Source organism: Coturnix japonica, chromosome 17 (genome assembly GCF_001577835.2).
Source record: "Coturnix japonica isolate 7356 chromosome 17, Coturnix japonica 2.1, whole genome shotgun sequence".
In the NCBI taxonomy this organism is placed as follows: domain Eukaryota; kingdom Metazoa; phylum Chordata; class Aves; order Galliformes; family Phasianidae; genus Coturnix; species Coturnix japonica.
Window position 1 is genome coordinate 3,438,755 of NC_029532.1, and position 23,610 is coordinate 3,462,364.

General features: G+C 48.6%; 1 protein-coding gene across 2 annotated transcripts in view; it reads left to right on the forward strand.

Annotated features, from left to right (window-relative positions):
- The first annotated feature begins 141 nt into the window (after nt 1-141).
- The window catches only part of LOC107321846 (collagen alpha-1(XXVII) chain-like), a 110,001-nt gene continuing 86,532 nt past the window's right edge, over nt 142-23,610 (forward strand). For both annotated transcript variants that reach the window (XM_015879255.2, XM_015879256.2), the window contains exons 1-4: nt 142-269; nt 5,049-5,119; nt 10,182-11,614; nt 18,122-18,175. In XM_015879255.2, the coding sequence (XP_015734741.1) occupies nt 166-269; nt 5,049-5,119; nt 10,182-11,614; nt 18,122-18,175 (1,662 nt within the window). In that variant the 5' untranslated portion in view covers nt 142-165. The remainder of the gene's footprint in view (nt 270-5,048; nt 5,120-10,181; nt 11,615-18,121; nt 18,176-23,610) is intronic.

Sequence of the window (23,610 nt, forward strand, 5' to 3'; positions counted from 1 at the left end):
CTCTGTATCCTTATACAGCTAAAAATCACATCCCTCACCCTGCTTGACTTCCTGCAGTTGCAGCCAGGGGTGGCTTTAGTCGTTTTCTTCATTGAAGTTGTTGTTGTTGTTGTTTTCCTGTGGCTGAGCAAAGGGTTAATCCCTCTGGTTGCGTTGTCGGATGTAATGATGATTTACCGACACTCCCTTGGAAGTGACTGGGATTCTTCTGCCTGGCAGTTTGAAAAAGTTGTGTACGGGATCCCTGCGCTTCTGCCAGAGCCAGATGGGTGCGAGATGGGGGGGAAAGGATGGGTGGGGGGCTGGGGGCACCCCAAGGGTCAGCTCTCTGCCTGCAGACACCCCAATGCGTGATGCTGGAGCTGGGATGGATGTGCAGCTCCCTTTGTAGGCTGGGCGCACGCTCTGCCTGCAGTGTGTCTGTGTGTGTGTGTGTGTGTGTGTGTGTGTGTGTGTGTAGGGTTCTGTGTGTGATCCCAGCTGCTCCCCCAGCCTACACTCTCCTCTCCTGAAGCTCTGTGTGTGTGTGTTTATGCTGTATTCCTGTGATTTAGAGTGGGTTGTTTGGTGGGTTTTGGGTTTTTTTTTGCCCAGTTGTGCACATCTGGAGATGCTGTAGCTGCACCATCTCCCACTTGCACCTTTTAAACACTGTCATATCTGAGTGCAGCGCCTGCGTGGGACTGTGCAAGTGTGGCTGTCTGTCAAAAACGGAGAAGGCCGAAGGGGAGCAGGGGATGAGGAGTGTGCAGAGGATTGAGAGCAGCACAGCCGTGCAGTGGGGTGTTCAGAGGGCTGCAGTGCTGGGGAGACCCTTGGAGGTGCCTTGGTGCTGCTCTGTGAGCTCCATGGAGGGGTTACCCGTGGTCATGTTGCAGACGTGGGTAGGGAGATCCCACTCGGGTCCCAGCACCGCACTGATGCTGGGTTAATAAGGGCTGGGCATCGTGTGGCTGTGTGTGCGGGAGGGCTGGGTCTGCACTAGCACCTCATTGCCCACTCAGTGCAATGGGAAGCGTGCTCTATGGGCTCGTGGTAACTCTGGATACGAGAGCCTTTTGTTCCCAGGGTCTGCTCTGGGTTATGTACCTTGCCAGCGTGCTGCTGATCCGTTCCTTCCTCGGCAGAGGTCGCTTGCTGCTCTTACATTATCTCCCGATGGGCTTTTCGGTGCTGGGATTCAACTTGCTTGGCGCAGCGGTGCTGTGCATCCTGCAGTTCCCCTGCTGGCTCTTCCTGTCAAGGCCTTAGGTCTCAGCAACACTCCTGGAAGCCCAAAGCCACTTCCAGGCTACACTGGTGCCCCAGAGCTGCAAAGGGGACCCTCTGGTGCCTCCCATGAAGCTCAGGGTCCCCACACATCCCTGGGGCTCCACATATCCCAGCACTCCTCTGACATCCCCATTATATGGTTGGTGGATGAGAGCTGAGTGTGTGTCCAAGCTGCAGCACTTGTGCTCTACCCCCCGGCTCCTTCCAGACCCAGTGCTGTGTGCTGCCCATGTTTCAAGGGGACAAGGTGGACCTGCAGGCAGGGCAGGAGGTTTGGGTCAAATTAGATTGACACCGGGCAAGTTCAGCATCGAGGAGGTCAATGGGATGTGCAGGTTGGGTGGTACACTTAGCACTTCTGTTTGCTGAGGGCTCCAGTTACTAGTTGAGGACACAAAGGGAAGGACTACAGTGAGTGTTGTCACATCACTCAGCAGCAAAGCCAATAACTCAGACAGCACTGATGAGCAAAGAGGAGACCAAGGAGCATGCTGTCAGTAAGATCCCCTATTGTAGGAAGTTGCTGAGGGGCATCTGGAAGGGTGTCTGAGTCATCACAGCCTCATCAGCCTGTCTGTCCTTCATCCGTGGTGAGGAAGCAGGCTGTCAGCAGCAGGAGCTCAGAGAAGCTCTGGGCCTGGGCTGTGCAATGAATACACAAGTCCCAAGGAGCATAGGGACTGGGAGCTTGAATCCCATCAGCCCTTCATCTGCAGGTATCAGCATAAACCCTTACAGGAGCGAGGTGAGGTGCTAAAGATGGGGGGGTTGGCCACATCAATGCTCCATCTGAGTGTTCTGTGTATTGCAGATCTGCATTAACCTCCTGGAGAAATGCTAAGTGTATCTATAGGTGCTGGGAGGCAAACACCCTTATGACAACCAGACCTTCCTTTTGTCCAGCTGATGAGAAGGCTTTTAGGACAGCAAAGGCTGTTTGCAGTATGAGGCCTCCTGATACATCACTCTTCTTGATCCTTCCTTTTTGTGGCTATGCGTGTAATGAATTTGTAGTTGTGGCTGAGGTTATATAGATGAGGATCCAGGAGCAGTGGGTTGGATCATTGTTTTGTGAATTTGGTGCTGGATACTTTGGGGAGCTGGTTATGTATGTATATGTGTGTGTGTGTGTGTGTGTATGGTTAATATTGAATAAAAAACCCCAACCCACAGAACTACGCAGGGTCAAAGCAGGGACACGCACATAACGATAGGTTCCCATCCCTCTCTCTCAGAGAAACACTGTCTTTTCCAGAAGTCCTGGAAAGACAGCAGCAGTGTGTGCTAAGGGCGATGCTCACACCAAATGAGATTTCCACCTCCAGCAGCTGGAGTGGGGTTGATTCCATGGGGCAGTTTGGAGCCTCTGTACGTAGGCTGTGATTTCTTTTTCCTGTTGGCTGCAGAACTGCCTGGAAGTCATATTAAAAGTCACCTCCACTCACATGCATCAGATCTTAAGCGACATATACATTATCTCTTCTTAAGGATTACCATTTGATTTACAGCTGGAAATGAAGATTTGCCTTTCTTGAAAAGCAGTTTGCAGCACCCAGCTGGTCTTCTGATCTATTGAACAGAAAGAAAAACACCTAAGTAGGAGAGAGTGGGAGGATGGTGTCTCATGGACTCATCATTGGCACCTGCAGGAGTAACATAGTCAGTAGCTTCAGTTTGCTGTAAATGGAGTTTGTCTCCACTGGAAAACCTTTAGGGTTCATGTGAACTTATGCCATTAGTGCTTAGGGGCATTTCTTCACCTGGTAACTATAGTGGTGGGATCCTCATTTGGGTATTCAAAGGCCCTGTGCTATAAAGAAAATGAATGCCTTCAGTGGGTGCCCCTTGCTGGAGTCTCTGATGGTGGCAAGGAGCAGAGATGAAGGCAAGGTGTGTTCAATAGCTCTATATAAGGAGAAAAGCCTTCGCTATTACTACTCAAGCTGCTTATGCAATCCTGTCACTGCAGAGTTGTAACGGAAAAAGAGCCTGCTTTATAAAATCCTTCAATAATTAACAGCCCCATCATTCTCAGATCTGCCATTTGGAAGCTGCCTGTGCTTTTTCCATTAAGTTGGTAAATTTTGCCAAAGTTTTTCTTCAGTGCTTTGGTACTCGGCCCCACTCTCAGCTCGTACAGTGTGAGGGGTCCAGGAGCAGGACTGGGGCCAGCTGGATCCCGTGCCTTCATCTCCTTTATGGCCCCATCGCTGTCACCAGAATGGAATTATGTGCTGGATTTTCCCTGGGGCTTGTTCCCCTCACCGTGTTGGTCAACAGGGATTTTAGATGCAGATTCAGGTTGTGAAGGTGTTCCTGTATCCCTCTGAAACCTGTGCGTTGTGTGCCCATGTGTTTGCACACAGTGGCATAAATCAGATCCTCACCAGAGCAAAGGTTTTCTTAATGCCCGGGGCTCCTCCTGCCAACCTTGTGTTGGTCATCCCTTCCCCTCAGCTTCCCACCAAGCAGTTTAGCCCAGTTGATGGCACCCAAGAAAACCTTTGCTACACACACATATGGGAACGGCGTCCACATTCCAGTGTTCCACTGATCCTTAGGAGGTGAGCACAGAAGTGAAAGTCTTCCTATAATGTAGATTTTGGCCTCGTTTAAGTCCTAAAAAGGTTTCAGCTAGATGTGGCTGTGAGGAGACATCATATTCCCTTTGCCTCCCTGGCCTGTGGCACCAAGAGCTGCATCCCATGGGCTGCAGTGGGCAGAAAACAGCCCCATCTCCTCACTGGAGATCTCTGGAATGCAGGGAAGCTTTCCTGGTTAGCATATAGTTGGCTACAGGACTTGGTGAAAGGTTTGGCTGTTCCAAGCCACCATTCCTTCATGCATGAACTACAGCAGCCCCAGAGCTCCTGAAATGCATGGCCTGGTGTCAGGGTAATGGAAACAGAACAAGAGTGATGTGGTTCATCTCATTTGTTTCCCAGCCGATGTGGGGCTGCTCCAGTAATTTGTCCCTTTAAGCCTTAAGGTATTGACTAAGTGGCTGGATTCCTGCATGGAGCTTTACGTTCAAGGCCAGGTTTCCCCTCTGATGCGTAAATCACTGCAGCTTCATTGGAGCTGTGGGAAAGGGTCTGCTGCTCTAGGTGAGGATCTGGCCCGAGGCAATGCATCATCTCAGAGGATATTTTCCTGTGCTAAAGCTGAGACTTGATGGCAGGAGAAGAGTGGTCTCTAATCCCCATTGATAAATGATTCCTCTCTGCCAGATCTAAGCGAAGAGCGAGAAGCACTTTGCCATTGCTCTGCATGTCCCAGTGCTTGCACTGGTTTGGCTGAGATGAAGAACTGGTGGCCGTCCCACACTGCCTCTGGCTGAGGACTGTCTGTAGTTTACATTTTTGTCTCTGTTCTCCAGCTGCTTAATGCCCTTTGCTGATCAAGCTGCTAAATCTCAGCTCTCGAAGACGAGGGAATTCAATCTCCAAACTTTCCACTGACAGATTTAAGTGAGCTTAACCGAGGAGTTTCCTATGTTCGTTGTTTGGCCACAAACCAGGGAAGCTGGCGGGGAATGGAGGGGGGTTTAGATGTCTTTCTGCTAAAACTTTTCCTCTCTGTTGCTGTTTCAGTGGTGCTGTGATGCTTAAAGCTTGACTAAAACAGGAAGCTTTGCCCAATCCCTTCTATTGAACACCCAGAGGAGTGTGGCCATTGCCACCAGATGATGATTCAATGTGGCCATTAGCAGGGCTGGGTTTGGTACCAATGTTGTAGAAACTCATCATCATTTTTATTTTCTCTTCCATTTTTAGGGGATTCTGCTTTGTCTGGACTGTGTTGTGTTTTAGCTGGTTCCTGGGATTCACACAGGGAAACTCTGAAGGTAAACCACACTTTTTCCCTCTCTTTCTTTCTTAATCGAAGTAAAAGCTGAGGGCTTTTATATCATTTTAGGGCCAAACATTTAATAATTCCAGAGCCAAGCATGGAGAATTAAGGGCATTTATTGCTGATCGTTGCAGTACTGATGACGTAGATGACACAGTTAACAGCTGGCAAAGGAATTGGGTTTCTATAGGTGATTATGTGACCCACAGGACTCTCAGAAGTGCCTTTCTGCCTGGTGGAGTGACTTGGAATGAAGCACTTTGGTGTATCTAAAATATCATTGGCATCTACCTGCATTAGCTTGCACTTAACTGCTTTTAGGAGGTGCCCCTTGGGGCTGGGTCATTAAGGAATTAGAAGTCTCTGGCAAATGATTTTTTTCCTTGACTTGGATGCAACCCAGTCATGCCTGTGCAGATACACGGGATGCAGCGTGTGGAGGAATGATGAGAGTTCTGAAAGTAGAAGGTTGGCCATTAAGAAGAGCTGCTCAGATGGAGCAGTGATGCAGTGGCACAGGCTGTGCAGGGGGTGATGGAGGTACCATCCATGGAGGTGTGCAAGGAAAGGGTAGGTGTGTTACTGAGGGTGTATGGGCAGTAGTGGTGGTAGGTGGATGGATGGACTGGATGATCTTAAAGGTCCTTTCTGGCCTTAAGTGATTCTATGAAAAGCAAATTTCAAAAGGAAATGTCCCGCAGGTGGTTTATAGGAGAATGGCTGTGTGTGGCTCAGCCCCTGTGATGAAAGGAGAGCCTTCTATAGGGAGCGACCATTTACCTTTACCCATCTTCTCCAGGCATCCCTTCCTGGTGCTGCTGGAGACAAGACAAATTAGCTTCAGAGTCAACAAAAACAACAACTAAATGTGTATTTTATGGCTGATGGTGGTAAAGGAGCATCTCCACAACATCTGTTTGTCAGGGAGCCAGCTCCTAAAATAGCAGCACCTCTTCCATGTGGATGTTTTACACGGGCTCGTGCTGGAACCAAGCGGCTTCCTGCAACCAGGAGACAACAATAAGTGGGCTAGCAGGCTCCAGGGCTCTCCTCTCAGTCTCCAAAGCATGAAGGAAAAACAGAAAGTTGGTCGGTGCTCAGCTGTAAGGCAGCCCACGGAGCACTTCTTGCAGAGAAAAAAATACCTAAAATAACATCCCTGCCATCAGCAAGTTTGAAAAATGTAATATTTTCCAAATTCAATGCAGAAGAGGTGAACATCTGGCTGAGTTACTTAGTCAAGCAGTTTTCGGAGCAAGTTTTATGTCAGCTCATAAAGAGGCAGAACAAATACTGTCTCTTGGCATCTCTCTTTCGAGTAGATTTTAATATGCTGTTTGGATCCATCGTTATCCATCATTTTAGTCCCATGATAATTACGGGATGGTGCCGTCTCTTTTAGCCTTGCCATCGATTCAAAGGAAACTCTTTCACTTTGTCCTTGCTGCATAGATGCCATCCCTCTGAGGTCGTAGAATCATTAGGGCTAGAAAAGACCTTTAGGATCATCCATCCCATCCATCTACCACTATTGCCTGCTAAACTGTATCCCTCAGTACCACATCTGCCTTTCCCTTGAGCACCTCCAGGGCTGGTCCGTCCACCACTCCATGTCAGCCTGTGCCAGTCAATGATGGTTCCCCTATGATAAAGAATTAACAATTTCTGCTCAGTTTCCTAATAATTGGGGTCAGGCTCTTCTTCTGGGAACCAAAGTCTTCCAAGGAAGAAATGGCTGTAAGGGAACGTTGGCCATTTGTGACTGTGTTATTACTCAGGGCTTTTGAATGTGAGAGTTACAAAATCAATTCAGAGCTTGTTCATGGATCTGAGTGAGGGTGAATTTAAGCCAATGCTGTGGGCTATCAAAAAGACCACAGTTGTTACTGTAAGGTGTAAAGATCCACCCGCACAGTGGAAAATCAGGGAGCACAGAGGGTGGTTTTCCCCTAAGCATGACAAATCCAAAAGACCACGAGGTTAGTGAGTTCATCTGATGAGCACTGATGAAGGGTCTGGGCAGGACCTTTGGAAATGTAGTGTTTATCCTACCCAGTTTTAGCTGTGGGCATCTGATCTCAGCTGCTGGAATCTGGGAAGCTCCAAGTTATTTCTCTTCTGCCTTTTTGGCTTCCTTCCCGATAAAGATTTTTTATATAGGGGAGAGGGGAGGGAGAGAAAAGCCTTTATCACCTCTTTGGGACACGGTCGTGTGCTTGTGCAGGAATCTGTGTGCATCTCATTTAGAATAAGGTTTTCCATGTTGCTCAAGTGTTGCTGGAGGAATGCAGCAGTTTGGTTCAAGGCACCTGGGAACAGGCAGCTCTCAGCAAATGGGTTTTTAAATATAATGTGTTTTGATGGAAAAAAATCTACAGAGGAAAAAAAAATAAAAGCAAAGCAAAGGAGAGAAAAAATGCATTGCTCAACTTGGATCTGTTTAAAGAAGCAGAATTTACCTTGTGTTTTGCATTAGTCAATGACATCACAGCATCCCTGGGGATGTGCCCCACTTGCCCAGGGTGGCCATGGGGGGCAGAGGCAGACAGGCTGGATGTGCAGGAGTCTGGAGCTTTGTGCCTGGACCTGGGGCTGGAAAATCCACACCCATGTCCTGCATGAGGTCTGCTTTCTTCAGATTCTTTTGCGTTAAGCATTGAGAATTTGGCTCTACCTTTGTGGGCTCTCAAGGAGAGGAGAGGCTGGATCATGCTCTTTTTCCCCCCCCCCCTGTTTTTTAGCAGCACTGAGTTGGTGTTGCAAACAGTAGCAGCATGCTCTGAGCAGGGAAACATCTTTATGTCTTCATAGAGCAGCTACCAAGCAAGCAGCATTCAGAGTGTATAGTGTTTCTGCCCAGTGGAGACACACCACAGTCTGTCTCTGGGACAGAACCTAAAAATACATGCAGAAATTGGAAGCTGGTGTCTAGCTCTCAGTTAGAGCAGTAAACTTATTTCCTTAGGGCCGAATCCTGGTGTCTTTGAAGTCTGTGGCAGGGGTCCCATTGGGGTTTGTGAGTGCCAGGCTTTGGTCTTTACCATTTCATGGGCTCTGGAAATGATCCGCCTTGAAGACATGGCTGCAATTCCTCCCTTCATTGCAAAGGCTCTACCTTTGCTGTGCTGAGGGACAAACCCTATAGAGCAATATTGCAGAGAAACAGTGGGGAGACCAAGGATTTCTGCCTAGGATGGGAGAAGGGCTGTTATTAACTCCTGAGCAAGCTGTGCACTACGTTATCCCCTCTGCACAGAGTGGGGAAATTTCCATCCCCTTGCACATCTGACACGTCTTCTCCAGGATAGTCTCTGCTAGAAAATGAGTTCAGCTGCCTTGTAAAAGGGAGGTGGGAATAAAGCCATTCTCAGACAAAATAAATATTGATTGACTAGTCCTTACATACAGAAATAGCTATTGTTTTTGCCAAAGTCAGAGAACGAAGGTTTTCTTGCTATTCTCCTCCTTTCCTGGCCAGAGACATTACAGGCCTCAGACTGGCTTCAGTCTACATCCCCTCTGGCCAAACTCTTTCTAGTGCTGGTTCTTCAAATATTGAGAATTGTGCTGAATATTTAATAGTTGAGGGTGAAGGCGGCCAAGTTCCAAGGCCCCTCTAGAAAAGCAGCTGGCTTTTTTCTTTGGACAACCTTTGAATTGCCTTTTCTTTTCCTATGGGAAAGCTGTCATCCTGTAGTGTTAACTGATGTGCAGCCGTGATTGGCGCTGCTGCATTTCTGATTATTCAATTCTTACCTTGAGAGATCAGGATTTGGATTAGGCAGCCCAGGCAAGAGGCTTGCCCAGGCTTGGTTTCCCTACTTAAAGATGGAGTTGAATGGTCACCGAGTAATGGACATTGCATTTGGGCAGGGAACAGGGCAGGAAGTACAGTTGTCCTATTTTCAACAGTAATAACATCATGTTTGTCACCCTAGCCTTACATTTATGTGTCTTTACTATGAAGTTAATATCCCTTGTTAAACTGAAGGTTGGAGCTGGAATAAGAGACCTGGCTTTTGAGCCCTTTTTTCAGGTCTGGGCACTTTTACCTTTGTAGTTCTTCTCTCACAGACCTGAGCATCTTCCCCAGTGAAGTAGTTCAGCTGAAGTTGCAGCCAGCTGGCTCCAGGCTGTGTTGCTGTTGCCTGCTAATCTGCTTTGGACTCCAGGCTGTGTGACTTCTGTTAGACATCAGGGCCAGAAACCAGAGGACTCCGCTTGCACGTCCTCTGCAGGCTTCTCCCAGCATCAGTGGACAGAGATGGATGCTGTGAACAGCAAGCATCCTGTCTTCTCTTGAGCAATGCACCCTGCAAATCCCACCTGTTTGATGGCAGTCACAGCTGGTTTTTCAGCTTTTCACAGTCCAAGCCTGATTTCCTCCAACCTACTGAAATAACATAAGGCTGTAAGATGATCCACTGGGGGAAAAAAAAAGCACTGCTATTGAGAACCTGAAGTTCAGTGAAATATAGGTGCAGTTTTTTCATGCTGGGAAGCACCTTTGCTTCCCCAAACTTTCAAGAGTCTCTAAGACCAAAAGCTGCTGCTTGCTAATCCATAGAGAGGCAGATAGAAGGCTTGTGCTCCCTTTGACAGCTCTGTTCCTTGCCTTCTGGGGGTATAACATTTTGCAATCCCTGCTCAGCCTGTTGTTCAAATTCCTTTCCAGCTGTGTGGTCAGTACTCAGAACTACATCTCAGAGAAGTGGAGTATTGGTGCTTGGTGGGAAATTGCCTTGCCGTGAGCTCAGCTCCCTCCAGAACATCTGGAGCTGGTCTCTGGTGGGACAGGACAGCCAGCCAGATCCACCATGGAGCTGATTAATTTTGGCAATTGCCGATGATTGAGTTGAGCGTGCACTTGCTTTTCACTGTGTGCAGGAGAAAGAGCTCGACTTTGATTACAAGGATGTGTCCTTGTCAGAGGATGGTGGAGGTTTCCTTTAACCTGTTGCACTTTTGCACTGACTGGTTTGATAGCCATCTGACATCAGTCCTGGCCCCAGGTGGGTTCCTCACCAACTCATGTTTTCTTGTCTCTTCCCTTTCAGATGTGGATGTTCTTCAGAGGCTGGGCCTGGGAGGGAGAAGGCCATCGAGCGGATTGTCCTCATCACATGCCATTCCTCAAGGGGTCATTCCTCTCAAATCAGGGGTTATCTTTACTCAGCGAGCACGCATCGAAGCGCCCATCAGCACCATCTTCCCTGCAGGCTCCAGCACTGACCTGCTCCTAGTGCTGAGCCTGTGCTCCCACCGCATCAACAACGCCTTCCTCTTTGCAGTCAAGAGCAAAAAGAAAAGACTGCAGCTGGGGGTTCAGTTTGTGCCTGGGAAGATAATAGTGTACGTGGGCCACAAGCGCTCTGTATATTTTGATTACAATGTTCACGATGGCCAGTGGCACAATATGGCCATCAATATCCGTGGCCAGACAGTCACTTTATTTACTTCTTGTGGGAAGCACAGAGTACATGCGGATTTGCATTTTAAAAAGGACGAGGCATTGGATCCACATGGATCTTTCCTCTTTGGGAAGATGAACCATCACTCGGTGCAGTTTGAAGGAGCCATCTGCCAGTTCGATATTTATCCTTCCGCCAAGGCAGCTCATCATTACTGTAAATACCTGAAAAAACAGTGCAGGCAAGCAGATACCTACCGGCCAAACCTGCCCCCGCTCATTCCCATCCTGCCCAGGGATCCCAGTGCCTCCCCCAGTACTCCACAGCATACGGAGCCCTTGCTTCAGGGTCTGAAAAACTTGACCACTGCCACTCCATCCTTGGCGTTTGGCAAGGTCACTGCACCCCTCAAGACTCGGGGTTCAGGTGCTACAACTGTTGCCTTGGTCTCGTCCCAGCCGCCACTGCCAAGACAGACAACCAAAGCCACAAAGGTTACGGTGGCTCCATCCAGTACTGGCACACAGCCGCCCACCCGTTCACTGCCTCGGGGGACGGTGACACCCCTCAGGGTGTCTCGACCCACTTCCAGCACACACACAGGGGAGAAAACTCCCCTGTCCAGTGCCAAAAAGGCCCAGCCAACAAGCCCCAGCCCTGCCACGGCCAGCAGGAAAGAGACCAAGCAAGAGACCAAAAAGAAGATCAACCAAAAACCAACCACCAAGTCCTCTGAAGCACCCAGTACTGTAAAGCCGACCAGGAGGAGGATTGACAACACAACCAGCAGCATCCACTTTGTCACCCTGAAGCAAACCCCACAGACTCCAACCACCGGACCCCTTCCAAAGAAGCACGTGCCAGCCCCCAGCAGGAAAGGGGATCTTGGCAATGTCACCCTGGTGTACACCAAACCTCCCCTGGGGGCTGCCCATCCTGTCTCCAGAGCACAGGCTCAGGCCTTCAACCTCACCACCCCAGCTGCAACTGATGGCTATCAGATCTTCGACCCCCTTGGGCCCACTCCGTTTCCATTTCTACTGGGATACCCAGGAGTGAAAGGAGACAGAGGACCTCAGGTAAGCTTGAGCACATCATGAGTCTCCATAAGCCCAGTTCAGCTGGGTTGGCATTTCCAGAAAAGCAAATACAGAGATTGATTCAGGATTTAAAACCAACCAACCAACCAAAAACCTTTCTCTATTTCTACTGTGTAATGTTTTGTTGGTTGTTTGCTTTGTTTTTCATTTATTCCTTGAAACACCCAAAGAGTTTCCTTTATAAATGTAACTCCGGCATTCCACGTGCAGTAACTGCTCTCAGGGTGTGTGTGTCTTGGCCATCGTGAGCATACACACATTCTGTAATGCTAAAAGCAGTCAGGCCACACTAATTATCTGCTAACATGGTTTTTTTTTTAGTATAAGAATGCAAACAGAATCTTTAATCTGGCCAACGTTCAGGAGGATTTGGTGTTCCAACCCAAGTCTTTTGCTGTAATATATATGTGAGAGAGGGGCTGTACATGTATAAGTTTCTCCCAGACGGCGTCTTTGGTTGCCAAGTTCCAGCCTAGAGCAAATTTTTACAGCTGACTTCTTAAAATAGTGAACGAAGGGTATACAATGGAAAAACTGAGACAGGCTCCAGGAATACAACCAGCAGCACTTGTGACTGTAGATGTGCTGCTTATCGTTGCAACCCCTAAAATGCAATGGTTGTGTTTTGCTGAGCCCCCGATGTTCTGCTTGTCGCTTTTCAAAGCAGTGTTTTGGTTCTCTCTGGTTGTTTTGGGGGGAGTTAGTGATGGCTGTGCTTCATCCTGAGGTTCCCAGCTGTGGGAGAGGTGAAGGATGCCTGGCTGCGCAGGCACATCCCTGTTGTAGTCATTGCACTTGGAGGCGTTTGGTAAAATCCCTGAGTAGGCAGAATGAGCTTCCGCAGATTTATCTGTGGGCAGTGTTTCATGGAGAAGCATTTCAGGCATCATTCCAAGAACAGAAGTTCAGCAGTCTTGAACTTCTCTTAAAACACTCCTTACCTGCAATGGGTACGTCTGTGTGGCCCATATTGAGCCCAGAGAAGTCTTGGACTTCACTGTGCTGAGGGTGACCGGGCTCCAAGTCCCCACGTCCCCCTGCAATTTAAAGAGTGAGTTATTGAACTGGAGTGGAAAATCCCTCTCAACTTGTGAATCATAGCAAAGAAACTGATTCAGGCTGTGAGGACTGAGGAAAGATATGGCAACATTTTTCCATCTGGTCCGAAAACTGCAATTCTGAATTGAGGGAAAGGAGAACATCCTGAGGCTCTGCCTGGCCCCGTCCTCTCCAAATGCTGGAAACAAAGTCAGCACTTAGGGAGGAAAGGTTATGGCTGGAGCTGGCTGCTGTGACTCATCGGGGATCTCTGTACAATGGCTCCTTGAATGTCTCTGACGTGGGAACAGAAAAGGGAGAAAAGAGCAGAATGGGGCTGACACACTGAGAAACGCAGCACTCCGATAGCCAGACGAACGTGTTCCGAGCAAGTGCTGATAAATGCTCTGTGCTTGAGTAATGGCCTGGCAGCATCCTGGTGCTCGGGCAGACACTCTGGTGAGGTCAGGGCAGGTCTCTGGGCTGGTCGTGGTGCTGCATGCGATGGCTGGGGTGTGATGCATGGAGCACAAAGCAGGGAGGGCAGGAGGGTTTGTTCCTTTGCATGGCTGTGTTGCCTGACACAAGGTCTCTTTAAGACCCAGCATCCCACTATGGGCAGAGAGGGGTGTATGGAAAATCTTTCCATCAAGGATTGGGATCACTATGGCTTAAGATGTAGGTGTAGAGGCATCCCTGGCCTCTCCATCTTACCAAGGGAGGAGAAAGGAGCATCCTTCATCCTGATCATCCCAAAACTAGGATGTGACTGACAGCTGGGGGCGAGGCAGTGATGATTCAGGCGCTGTGGTCTCTGTGCTTTTTCTGAGCGATACCAAAATAACTGTGGTGTAACCTCAGCCATGCAGAGGGGCCCCTTCCCTGCAGCTGAGGGAAGTGTCTGCGTGGTTAGAGGAGTGCAGTCAGGAGGCTAAAGGGATGCATTCACCTCAAATCAAAAGGCAGCACCGCCTGCGGGTTCATGTGTCCTAGAAGACCACCAATGGGCTGCACAACAGGAAGCGCTGACAGTGTCTCACATGCAGAGCATTAATGCTTCAGGAATGTTGGGTTTACTGGGAGGCAGGATAATATGCTCTTTAAAAAGAAAAAATTGCTTGGGAACCATTAACAACCACAAGCATTTGGGATCTCTGCTGTGAATTTCTTCTGGAAAGGAGGAAAGGAGGGGGAAATAGCATCAAGAGCCCCCAAGTGCTGTGCTAGGTCAGTACCTGGGCACTGCTTGGGGTTGGCTAGCATCCTACATGACCCCAGCTCATGGCTGAGAGCAGCTAGGGAAGCCACAACAGGAAAGTAATGTTTAACATTGAGTTTGGGGGCCAGCATCTCAGGCCCTCTCAAGGATAGGGGTGTTTGGAGTCTTGCAATGGATGGGGAAGTGTTGCTTACTGGGGAAAGAACTGTGCACGCAGGAGCTTTGCTGCAGGGCATAGGGTGCTGCAGCCTTCAACCTTCACCATCAGTAGGGATGTGTGCTTTGTGCGTGTCATAGAGCTACAGCAAAGCCTTGCTGTGGCACAGCCGGGTTGCAGAGTACCCAGGCAAGCACATATCATCCAGCCCTGCAGACAGCAGCAGCATCATCCAGTATCTGTCTGGGTCGCAGGGTCCGAATGCCAGTGGCAGCAGCCCAGACAGAGGTGTGGCAAGGCTTTGGCAGGCAGCATCATTACAAAGGCAGATGTTTCTGAGCCCATCCCAAGTCTAGACTGCTCCAGCTGCCATCTTCCACACGAGCGGTTTGTTTTGGAGCGCGGCTCCTTTTTGCAGGGAAGTGATCCTTGCCAATGCAATCAGGAGAGAGAGAGGTGAATGGGAACACTGATCAGATACGAAGGGCCTATTTCCAGTCCTCCTTGTACCAGAAAAGGCTGCTCCAGCTGACAGTCTATGATAAATTAGGAACACACAATGCGTTTGAATGTCTCCTAATGAATGAGTCATGTTTTCTCTTGAAAGGAAGAAATAGCATGCTTTGTGTAATACATGGGAAAAGTTGGAGCTTCACTCGTGCTGGTTTTTTGCTAATTTAACCAGAATTATCCTCAAAGGGAAAAAATCTTGTAGGCAAATGACTAAGCATCAGAGAGCTCTATTTGCATAAGATGAAGTTCATTTTGAAGAGTAGCTGAGAGTGTAATTGAGACAGATGTGCAGCAGAGGATGCAGAGATGTATCCTCTGAATGCACATATAGGTATTTCATCAACCTCTAGGAACAGAAAGTATGGGATCCCTTTATTTCTTCATATCCCTATAGTATAGGGATCTGGGTCTGCTCAAGCCTGACTTTCTCATGCAGCGGCTGCTCCCTCTATGTCTGTAGAAAAGCTGTTTTCATCAAGCTGCCACACTAATATTTGGCTGTGTATAGTGCTGCCACACAGTTTGGATTCCAGCTGCGGACAGAACTTCTCTGCAATAGTTGTTGCACAAACCCAGCGTACACATCTGTCTCTCTTCCAGAAATCATGTTAGAGGAGTGGCTTTCTGCCAACGTCTTGGTTTGTGCCAGAATTTCAAGGGTTTGGGTCTTCTCTCCTCCTCTGCACAGTGCTGGGAAGGGCGGAGAGATGCGGAGGGGCTGTTGTGTCCTTTGGGGTGAGTTCTTCTTATCTTCCATTCTCCTGAGCAGGGAGAATCTAATGCTGGTGCTGCCCCTAAAGATGCTGAGTCCCACTGTGCCTCTGCTCTCTGGATGTGCAATGTGAAATAATGGATTTGTGGCAGAGAACTGATGGAAGAAATGCATCTTGTCTTCCTCCAGGAGGAAAGCAGGGCAGGTTCTCTATCTGCAGGGGTAAAAAACATCCCTGCTTATGATGCTAACATGGGGAGAAGCTTTGATGCACTTTTAAGGTGACTTCCACAGCGTGCATTAGCAATTGAGAAGGATTAATGTTCAGCCTTCTATCTCCTGTTGGCACACAGCAGCATGCTCTCCTGTGACATGCAGCCAGTTATGGGACGTGCAGGAGGAAGAGTGTGGGGGGCACAAGTACAGTGGGGAGACCTTAAAAGGCAGATACGTCCATCTCTCAGTGTGCACTGGAATGGGGCTGAATCACGTCCTGGGCTGTTATCAGCTATTTGCTGCTAGGCTGAGTCCCTGCCCCTGGGGGAGCAATTACAGAAATAGTTTGCAACCTGAGTGATATGAATCCGAAACCATTCAAAAGGAAGAGAGTCATTTCCCACACCGCCAGCACCGATTCCTGCACTGATTGCAATTCACTTGAAGCCTTCTCTGAACAGGTTCAGCCTTGCTCAGGTTCTGAGATCTGAAGGCAGCTCTGCTCCCAGGGGTGTTGCTGCAGGCAGGGGAAGCCACGGGGAGGGCTGCAATGTGGGAAAGGCAGAGGGATGAGCTGGGCTGATCTCAGCAGCAGGAGGAAGCGGTGAGATTTCTCTTGTCCTCAGGGTCCGATGTATTTCACTTTCAGACAACCCAGCTTAATTTTCCACGTGCAACTTGAAGCTCTAAAAGCTACGGAAAGCATCCGTTTTGCACCAGCAAGTTTCCCAGCAGCAGCTTAGAATAAATCCTATAATCATTTGGTGGGATCAGTCAGCACCGCTAACGCTACCGTGGGAATCTGAGAAGGGTTAAACTTTCATGTGGCTGCCACGAGCTGATCACGGAGCTGTTGGGGCTGGTTCACAGCTCTGCTGTTTGGCTTGAGAAGAGAGAGGATCTGCTTTTGCCACATTTCTCCTTGATCTCTGAGTTTGCTTGGTGTGATAACAGGGTGTGTGTGTGTTCTCTGCCATCAGTTTGCAGTGAGGTGCAGGAGAGAAGCCAGAGACAAGAAGCAAAGTGCTGGAGGAGGCTGTCAGCTCTGCTGGTCCCACAGGGCGTCCATGCAAAGGGAAGGCAGAAGCGATATCTTCCTCCAGCTGTTAGGGAAAGGAAACCCTCCTGCTCCTCAGAGCACTTCCCGCTGCTCACAATGGGGTTCCCCAGGGATGCTTGAAGGAGTTACAGCAGAAAGGTCTGCCCGGGCTCTGTGTGGTTTGTTTAACTCTTCCCTGCACCCCTGTGTGAGGGGGGAGATGCTCTGATGAGCACAGGGATGCTACAGGCATTAGAATCATAAAGTCATTAAGGTTGAAAAAGATCTGGTCATCCACCTACCACCAATGCTGCCCATACACCACATCCGCCAGTGCCACACCTGTCCTTTCCTTGAGCCCCTCTATGGATGGTGCCTCCACCTCTCCCTGGGCAGCCTGTGCTGCTGCCCCACTGCTCCTTATGAGAAGAAATTCCTCCTAATACCTAATACCAGGCTTTGGAGGCGTGCTGTGCTGATAGATGTCTCTTTCTTCTCACGTCTCAGAGCTTTACGTTTTAAGTGGGACAGCATCCATCGTCTGTAAGTAGCTGGGCCCTGCTCCAGCCTTATTCTTCTCTGGCTGCCTCTGTGGATGTGCATTTTTCTCCATGTGTATTTCAGCTCTGCTCTCTCCACTTGTCTGACGTGGGCCCCTTGTCTGAAAGCCGGAGCTGGATGACACAGAGCCTTGTGCATGGGGCACAAGGCAGAGGAGGGATGAGTCACTGGGAAGGCACGGTGCGTGTCCCATCCAACCCAGCTCCCAAGGAACCATATGAGAAGCAGGAGCGTGGCCTCGTGTTATGTTTCACAGCAGCTACACATGTTCATCCAGCTACCCCTGTCATATCCACTGTGCTGTGCTTATTTCTTTGTGGACCTGCCCTTGCCCTGTGCATACTGACCACTGTATTGTGATGCCTTTTGACTACTTGGATGGAGCCCTGGGCAGCCTTGTGTGCTGGCTGGCAAACAGCTCATGGCAGGGGATGGGGTTGGAACTGGATGATCTTTAAGATCCCTCCAAACCAAAGCTGTTCTGTGATTCTGTAATCCTGCAATACTTATCCTGCAGTCACTTTATCCCTCTTGTTTTCATGGAAGGAAAAAAAGGTCAAAGGAGAGGCAGTAAATTAAACCAAAATGGTCAGGATCCCTGAATTATGTGCAGTTTTCTGTATGCCTTTCCCTAACTCCGTATCCCCACTCCAGTGCAGGTATTAATTCTCTCCTTCGTTTTTGTCAGCTTTCAGTTTATTCTGAACAGTGCACGTTTTTGGAGAACATTTTTACTCATGGGGCCAAGTGCAACTGCAGCTGCTGTCAGCAGGAAGGTGGAGGAGGTCACCTCCTGTCTGGTACTTGAGAAACGTGGTTCTCAGGCAGTTGCATCTTCTCCTTCACATCCCCCATCACGTTTCTGCAGATGTTGTTGTGCACAGCTTGCAGGCCTTTATAGCAATAGCAAAAGTTGAAGGGGAGTTCTGGCCGTGTTGCTGTAATTTGCCATCCAAGTGGGTCTCCTTGAAACACTCAGGAGAATCATCCTGCTGTAGAACAATCCATAACATTTCTTTTTATTTTCCTAGGGTCCACCAGGTCTGCCGGGCTTACCAGGACCACCAGGCAAAAGAGGTTCCCGAGTAAGTGCTTTAAGAACTTCTATTTCTCTCCATCTGTACCTACTGCCACCTGTCCTGCTCCAAGGGCTGTTGTGTGGTCCTGTGGCTGAGCAGTGGTGGTCTGCCCTTCCTCCTTTCTTTCCTTCTCTATTAAAAATTTCAGGATGGCACCTTTTGTTGATCTGCAGCCTCTCCAAGCTAAGATTTCACAGCAGCAAAGGTTGGGGATGAACGTTTTAAAATGGCTGTCAGAAGGACGAACTCTGTCTCATTTTGTTTCTGATAGGCATCATGCCCTACTCATATAGTTAAGCGCTGGTACCACTTTCATGGTAGCGAGGTGCTGTCCCACAAGGTACAGTTATGGAGCCTGTGTCCTGAGCGCTGAGCTGATGTGGGTTGGGAATCAACAGATATAGGAGTACAAGTCTGTATTTCATGAGTAGCTGGATCTGTGGTCCAGGCAGCATCCTGGCCTGTCAGCAGAGGGAGATTTTACTCACATCTATTTGGCTAAATCTCAGTCCTGTGTAAGGTCTTTAAGGAACAGCCACGAAGCTAAGAGTGAGAAGTCTGTGTGCTCCTGGGGACACTTGTGGTCCTGGGAGGTAAATGAACATCCTTTCTGTAACTGTAACTGCAGCAACTGAACACAAATTTGGGCCCCAAGCGTAAGGCATCCGAGAGCTTCAGGCTGCTGTGTTTTATGGACAAGATAATGTGTTCCACATCAGAGCTGCCATTTGGTGAAATACCAGCACAACTGGTTATGCAGCTCCAATGCCTTCTGTGTAGAGAAGCAGCCAACACATCAGCGCATTGCCTGGACTTTGTCTTTATCAGCAGGTCCCCATGAAGGCTGCAGGGTTGTTCTTACTCCAGCCCCAACCCCAAGCTGCTGTTTGGTGTTACTTCTTGCAGACCTATGGTGTGCAAACCAGGCTCCACGTCTGGAGGCCCAGCTGTGTGAATGACCAACTTTCACCTCTACCTCCAAATTCCACTATCTGCCAAAACAGCAGTTTTCCTAGGAGAGAAAAAAAGCATTGTGGAAAACCATGTCACAACTTGGCATTGCTCCCCATCCTATATTTAAGACAATCCCCCGAAAGACAATAAGTAACAGAGGATCTCTGAGTTCAGCCCCTGCCAGAGGTGCTGAGAATCAGCCCAGGGAAGAGTTCCCAGTTAGGAAGTGCTCACACAGCTGAGCCCAGCTTGGCTCAGGCTGCTGCATGGAGGCTGTGCTAATTTTGGGAGGGGGCAGAAGGGTCACCCTGTAAATGTCTGGCCTGGAGCACTGAAGACAGAACTGCTCTGTATGTGAGTTGTTTTGACTTTGCAGCATGTCTCTAGTATCTTTTATTTTTTTTATTCTTGTGGTTCTTCAGGATTTAAGGACTTAACTGCAAGGAAAAGGACCTGCCAGAAACTAAGACAGGCTTAGGGGAATTCTTACATCTTCTGCTTTTGTTATGTGTGACTTGCTCCAAAATAAATGTGCAGCATGGCTGGGGGTATGTTCTACCTCTGCTTCATTTGATCGTCCAGTAAAGCAGGCACAGTCCTTGTACCAGCCCATGGGTAATCCATGGGATGTTCCATGGTGTGCTCCCCAAGCATCGACCTGCTGAGGGGAGGTGAGCATTGCGTGCAGCTCTGCAGTGCTGGATGCTGGAGGAAAAGAAGGGTTTCTTCTTGTCACCAGTGCAGTTTATGGCTGACATGATTGTCCTTGTTGTAGCTTGCATAATTCCTATGTTATTAATGCTTATACAATAACTTGGTTTATTTGAAAGCCTAGCTGCAGCATTTGACTCATGACCTTCTGTAGCTGTGAAGCCCATAATGTGGCTGTCTTGCTGATGTCGCACAGTATTTCCACTCCTTTGAATTCTGTATTGCCTCTGTTTTATTTCCCTCTCTCCCCCCGTATTGGTCAGAGTTAAATGAAAGCTCAGATTAGCTTTTGCTTTGAGGGTGAGATTGTGGTCAGAGATGGTTTGTAAGGAAAGCTGGCTGCTCCCATGAGTCTGTCTCCTTGTTTCCAGCAGATAAATATCTCTGGCCTCGCCTTACAGCCAGAAAGTTGCTCTTCTATGTAAGCGAATGCCCCCGATTTGCAGTAACAAATGCCAGTCTGTAAAGGTTTGAAAGAGGGCTTGGGACATGGTGCTCAAATGCAATGCAGAGTAGAAGCCAAATGGGTTCTAAGGTCTTCTGGAAAATGACATCTCCTTGATTTTTAAGTTTACCCCTGTTTTAGGTGACTGAAATGAATGATACACCCAATCATTCTGCATCAGAGATCCATAGAGGCTGAATATTCACATGCCCTTCTCTCAGCCATAAGGACACAGGGGTTTACTAAATAAAAGCTGAGTGTTTCTCACTGTTGTGTAAGGGATCCCTTGCTTTCTAATATTCAGCCTGATCCACCCTCACCCCTCGGTCTGCTTGAACTCAATATCCCCATTTAACACAGGAGAGCAAACTCAGGTGCTGGGGACACATTTTCCCCAAGGAATGTGTTTTACCCTTGGCCACCCAACAGGCCAGAGGCAGAATTTGGAGTGAAGCCTGACACAGTGCTACTGCTCTTGTTTGACCTGTCAGACCACTGCAGGAGAAATGCACTCACATGTGCTTCAGGATGCTCTTACCGTGCTCCTGTGAACCTTGAAAGATGGCAAGGTCCTGGCATGACACATCCCTGCGACATTTGGTCTGTGGTTGCAGAAAGTCTCCCCTGCCTTCCAAATGCACTGCTTCCCCCTGATAGAAACAAGGAGGCAGCCAGCTGTTCGGGTTCCCTGTATCCTCATTCCACAAGGAAGACTCTCCCGTTTCTGAAAAGAAATGTGTTTAGAAACTGTTTGTTTGGTTTCACCTCAAATATTTCGCTCGTTTTTCAGCAAGCCAAAGGTCAGAGCAGGAGCTGTAGGTCAGAAAAAAGGGAAAGCCCAGTGCGTAATGAGTTCTGAATGAGCGGCCGCTCCTCTGACTGAAGCCTTCTCACATTTACCAGGAGTTCTGAGGATATTCCCCCCCTTGTGAATGCTGAAGCAGTGAACACAGTTACACTTTTGTTAATCTGGGGGGGCTGTGAACCAGTGTGCATGAAAGCACTTCTGTCAGCCTGGTCCCATCTCCAGGCACGTCACCCAGAACTGCATGGCACAGTGCCGCTCCCAAGTGGCTGCCATTCATGTAGATTACATTCCAGTTAGATGACAAAGCCGTCACCTTTGGGAAGCCCTCATCATTTGGAGAACACACTCAGGGATTGTTCTGGCTGCTCTGTCACTGAGCCTTGGGCTGCTGCTCTCTGGGATAACATTTTCTATGGCATTTCTGGTGTGAGGTTTGGACTGTTTCAGATGCGAGTTAGTTTGTCGCTAGGCTGGGTTGGTTCAGCCATAATAAGGGAGACAACAGGAATGAGCAGAGAGGCACAGTTGCGAATAGTAATATGTGCTGTGGGATTTTTTGATTGACTGGTCTCAGCGTTGTCCCATCCTGAGTATAGAAGAAACAAAACTGATGTAATGATCTTAGAATTATAGAATCATTTGAGCTGGAAGGGACCCTTAAAGGTCATCTGGTCCACCTCTCTGCAAACAACAGGGACACCCATAGCTCCATCAGGTGCTCAGAGCTCCATCCAGCCTGGCGGTCTCCAAGGATGACTGTAAATGATGATAAACATTCTTAGGAGAATCATGATTACTAGATATGAGTGAGAAAATGAACCAAATCCAGGATAATGTGAGTGAAATATAGTGATTAACTGTAGAGCAATGGAGCAATTAATTCTTGAATTGCTTCTCCATGGAGGGGGAGCACTGAGTGGAGATGGGCAGTTCTGCTGGATGCAGCAGGAGAAGTGGAATGAAGGCAGGAGTTGGTCTAATAGAACAAGTGTGTATAGCATGGGGGGTATGATGACCTACTGGGGTTTGCAGATAGGTAAGTGGATTAATGAGGAAGGCTTACCTACATGATGCTGTACTGCTAACAGCTCCCAGGGCAGTGCTGTCCTGCACCTTCTGTCACCCAGCCCAACTAAATGTACCACACCGCATCTCCCTCGTCTGCCAAGAATGTGGGTGGAAGCGTAGATTCAGGACTAACCGTGTTGGAACACATCGAGATCAGTTATTTTTACCATTTTTAGGACTACTGCCAGACTACGCCCTTTTCTCTCCGCAGTTACGAGAGCAGTTTAAAATGTCTAGAGCAGTCCCCAGACGTGGTTACAGCAGCCACTGATGTGCCAGACTGGACTTCCCACTGTCACTTCATCAGCAGGATGTGGCTGCTTTTCACCAGCATAAGACCACATTGGTCTCTGGGAGTAGGATGGGTTTCTGCTCTTCCTTTGCTCAGATTACACGCTATGAGTCTCATTGAATTCAGCGGTAAATCCTCCGTCTTGTATGTCAAGAGCCCGTGTTTTCTCATAATCACATGTTTTAGCACTGGGTAATGGGACCAGATTCTTTCTCCTGTCTTCCCCCTTCCACAATCCCACTTTTGGTTAAGGCTTTATGATTGCATTGTGTTTTGGTTTAGCTCTGGAAGAGGCTGCCCCACATTTGGCTGGAGGCACAACGAGTCTCCTAACCAGGAGCTCTTGGTGGGCAGCCCAGCTTCCTACATTCCAGCTTTCCTCCTGGAAACTCTCCCTGTCAGCAAGGAGTCACCAAACCCTGCCGTTCCCTCCAGCCTGACTCTTTTAAGCCTGCCCCAGGCTATGGCAGAGCACAGACTTCAGCTAACTGCATTGACGTGGGCTATGAGCCAAGCTGCCCAGCTCCAAATTTGAATAACAGCTGAATTCCCTCCTCAAATCTAACAGCAGTCAGGATTTATGAACTCTGCTCAGTGCTACCTAGATTATTGCTTATGCATAAGTGCTTTTTAGGAACCCATCTTTTATAGAGACTTTACTGCTCTGGTTTCTGCCACTTGTATTGATTTTCATCCTTATTTAGGACCTGGAAGACTTGAGTTCAAGTGCTTTTGCTACTGCAGGCTTGAACATGAAGTCTCCATCCCACCCAGCGAGACAAACAGACGATGTCATACTTTAGTGGGAAAAGGAATTTATTCAAGACCACTGGGTTACAGCACTTGTATGGGTTTTCAAATTACCATTTGATGCTCCTTAATTTTAATTGAAGTTGCTTCAGTGTTATTGAAAATTCACAGGCAGACTTAAAGGTATCAGTGAGTTTTGCTCATTGTAAAGGGTTTAGCTTACTGAGAAGGTGCATGAGTGGTTTTTCATCCCCCAGCCCACCCTCCTTCTAACTGGAGGGTACATTACGGTGCTCCTGACGGTGGTGCAAAGCTCGCACTCAGTCTTGGCAGAACAGAAGCCCTTGGAATCAAGTCTTCAGGTTGTTTCATCTCTCAGGAACGTGTTCAAGTGGACTTAGAATTATTACTAC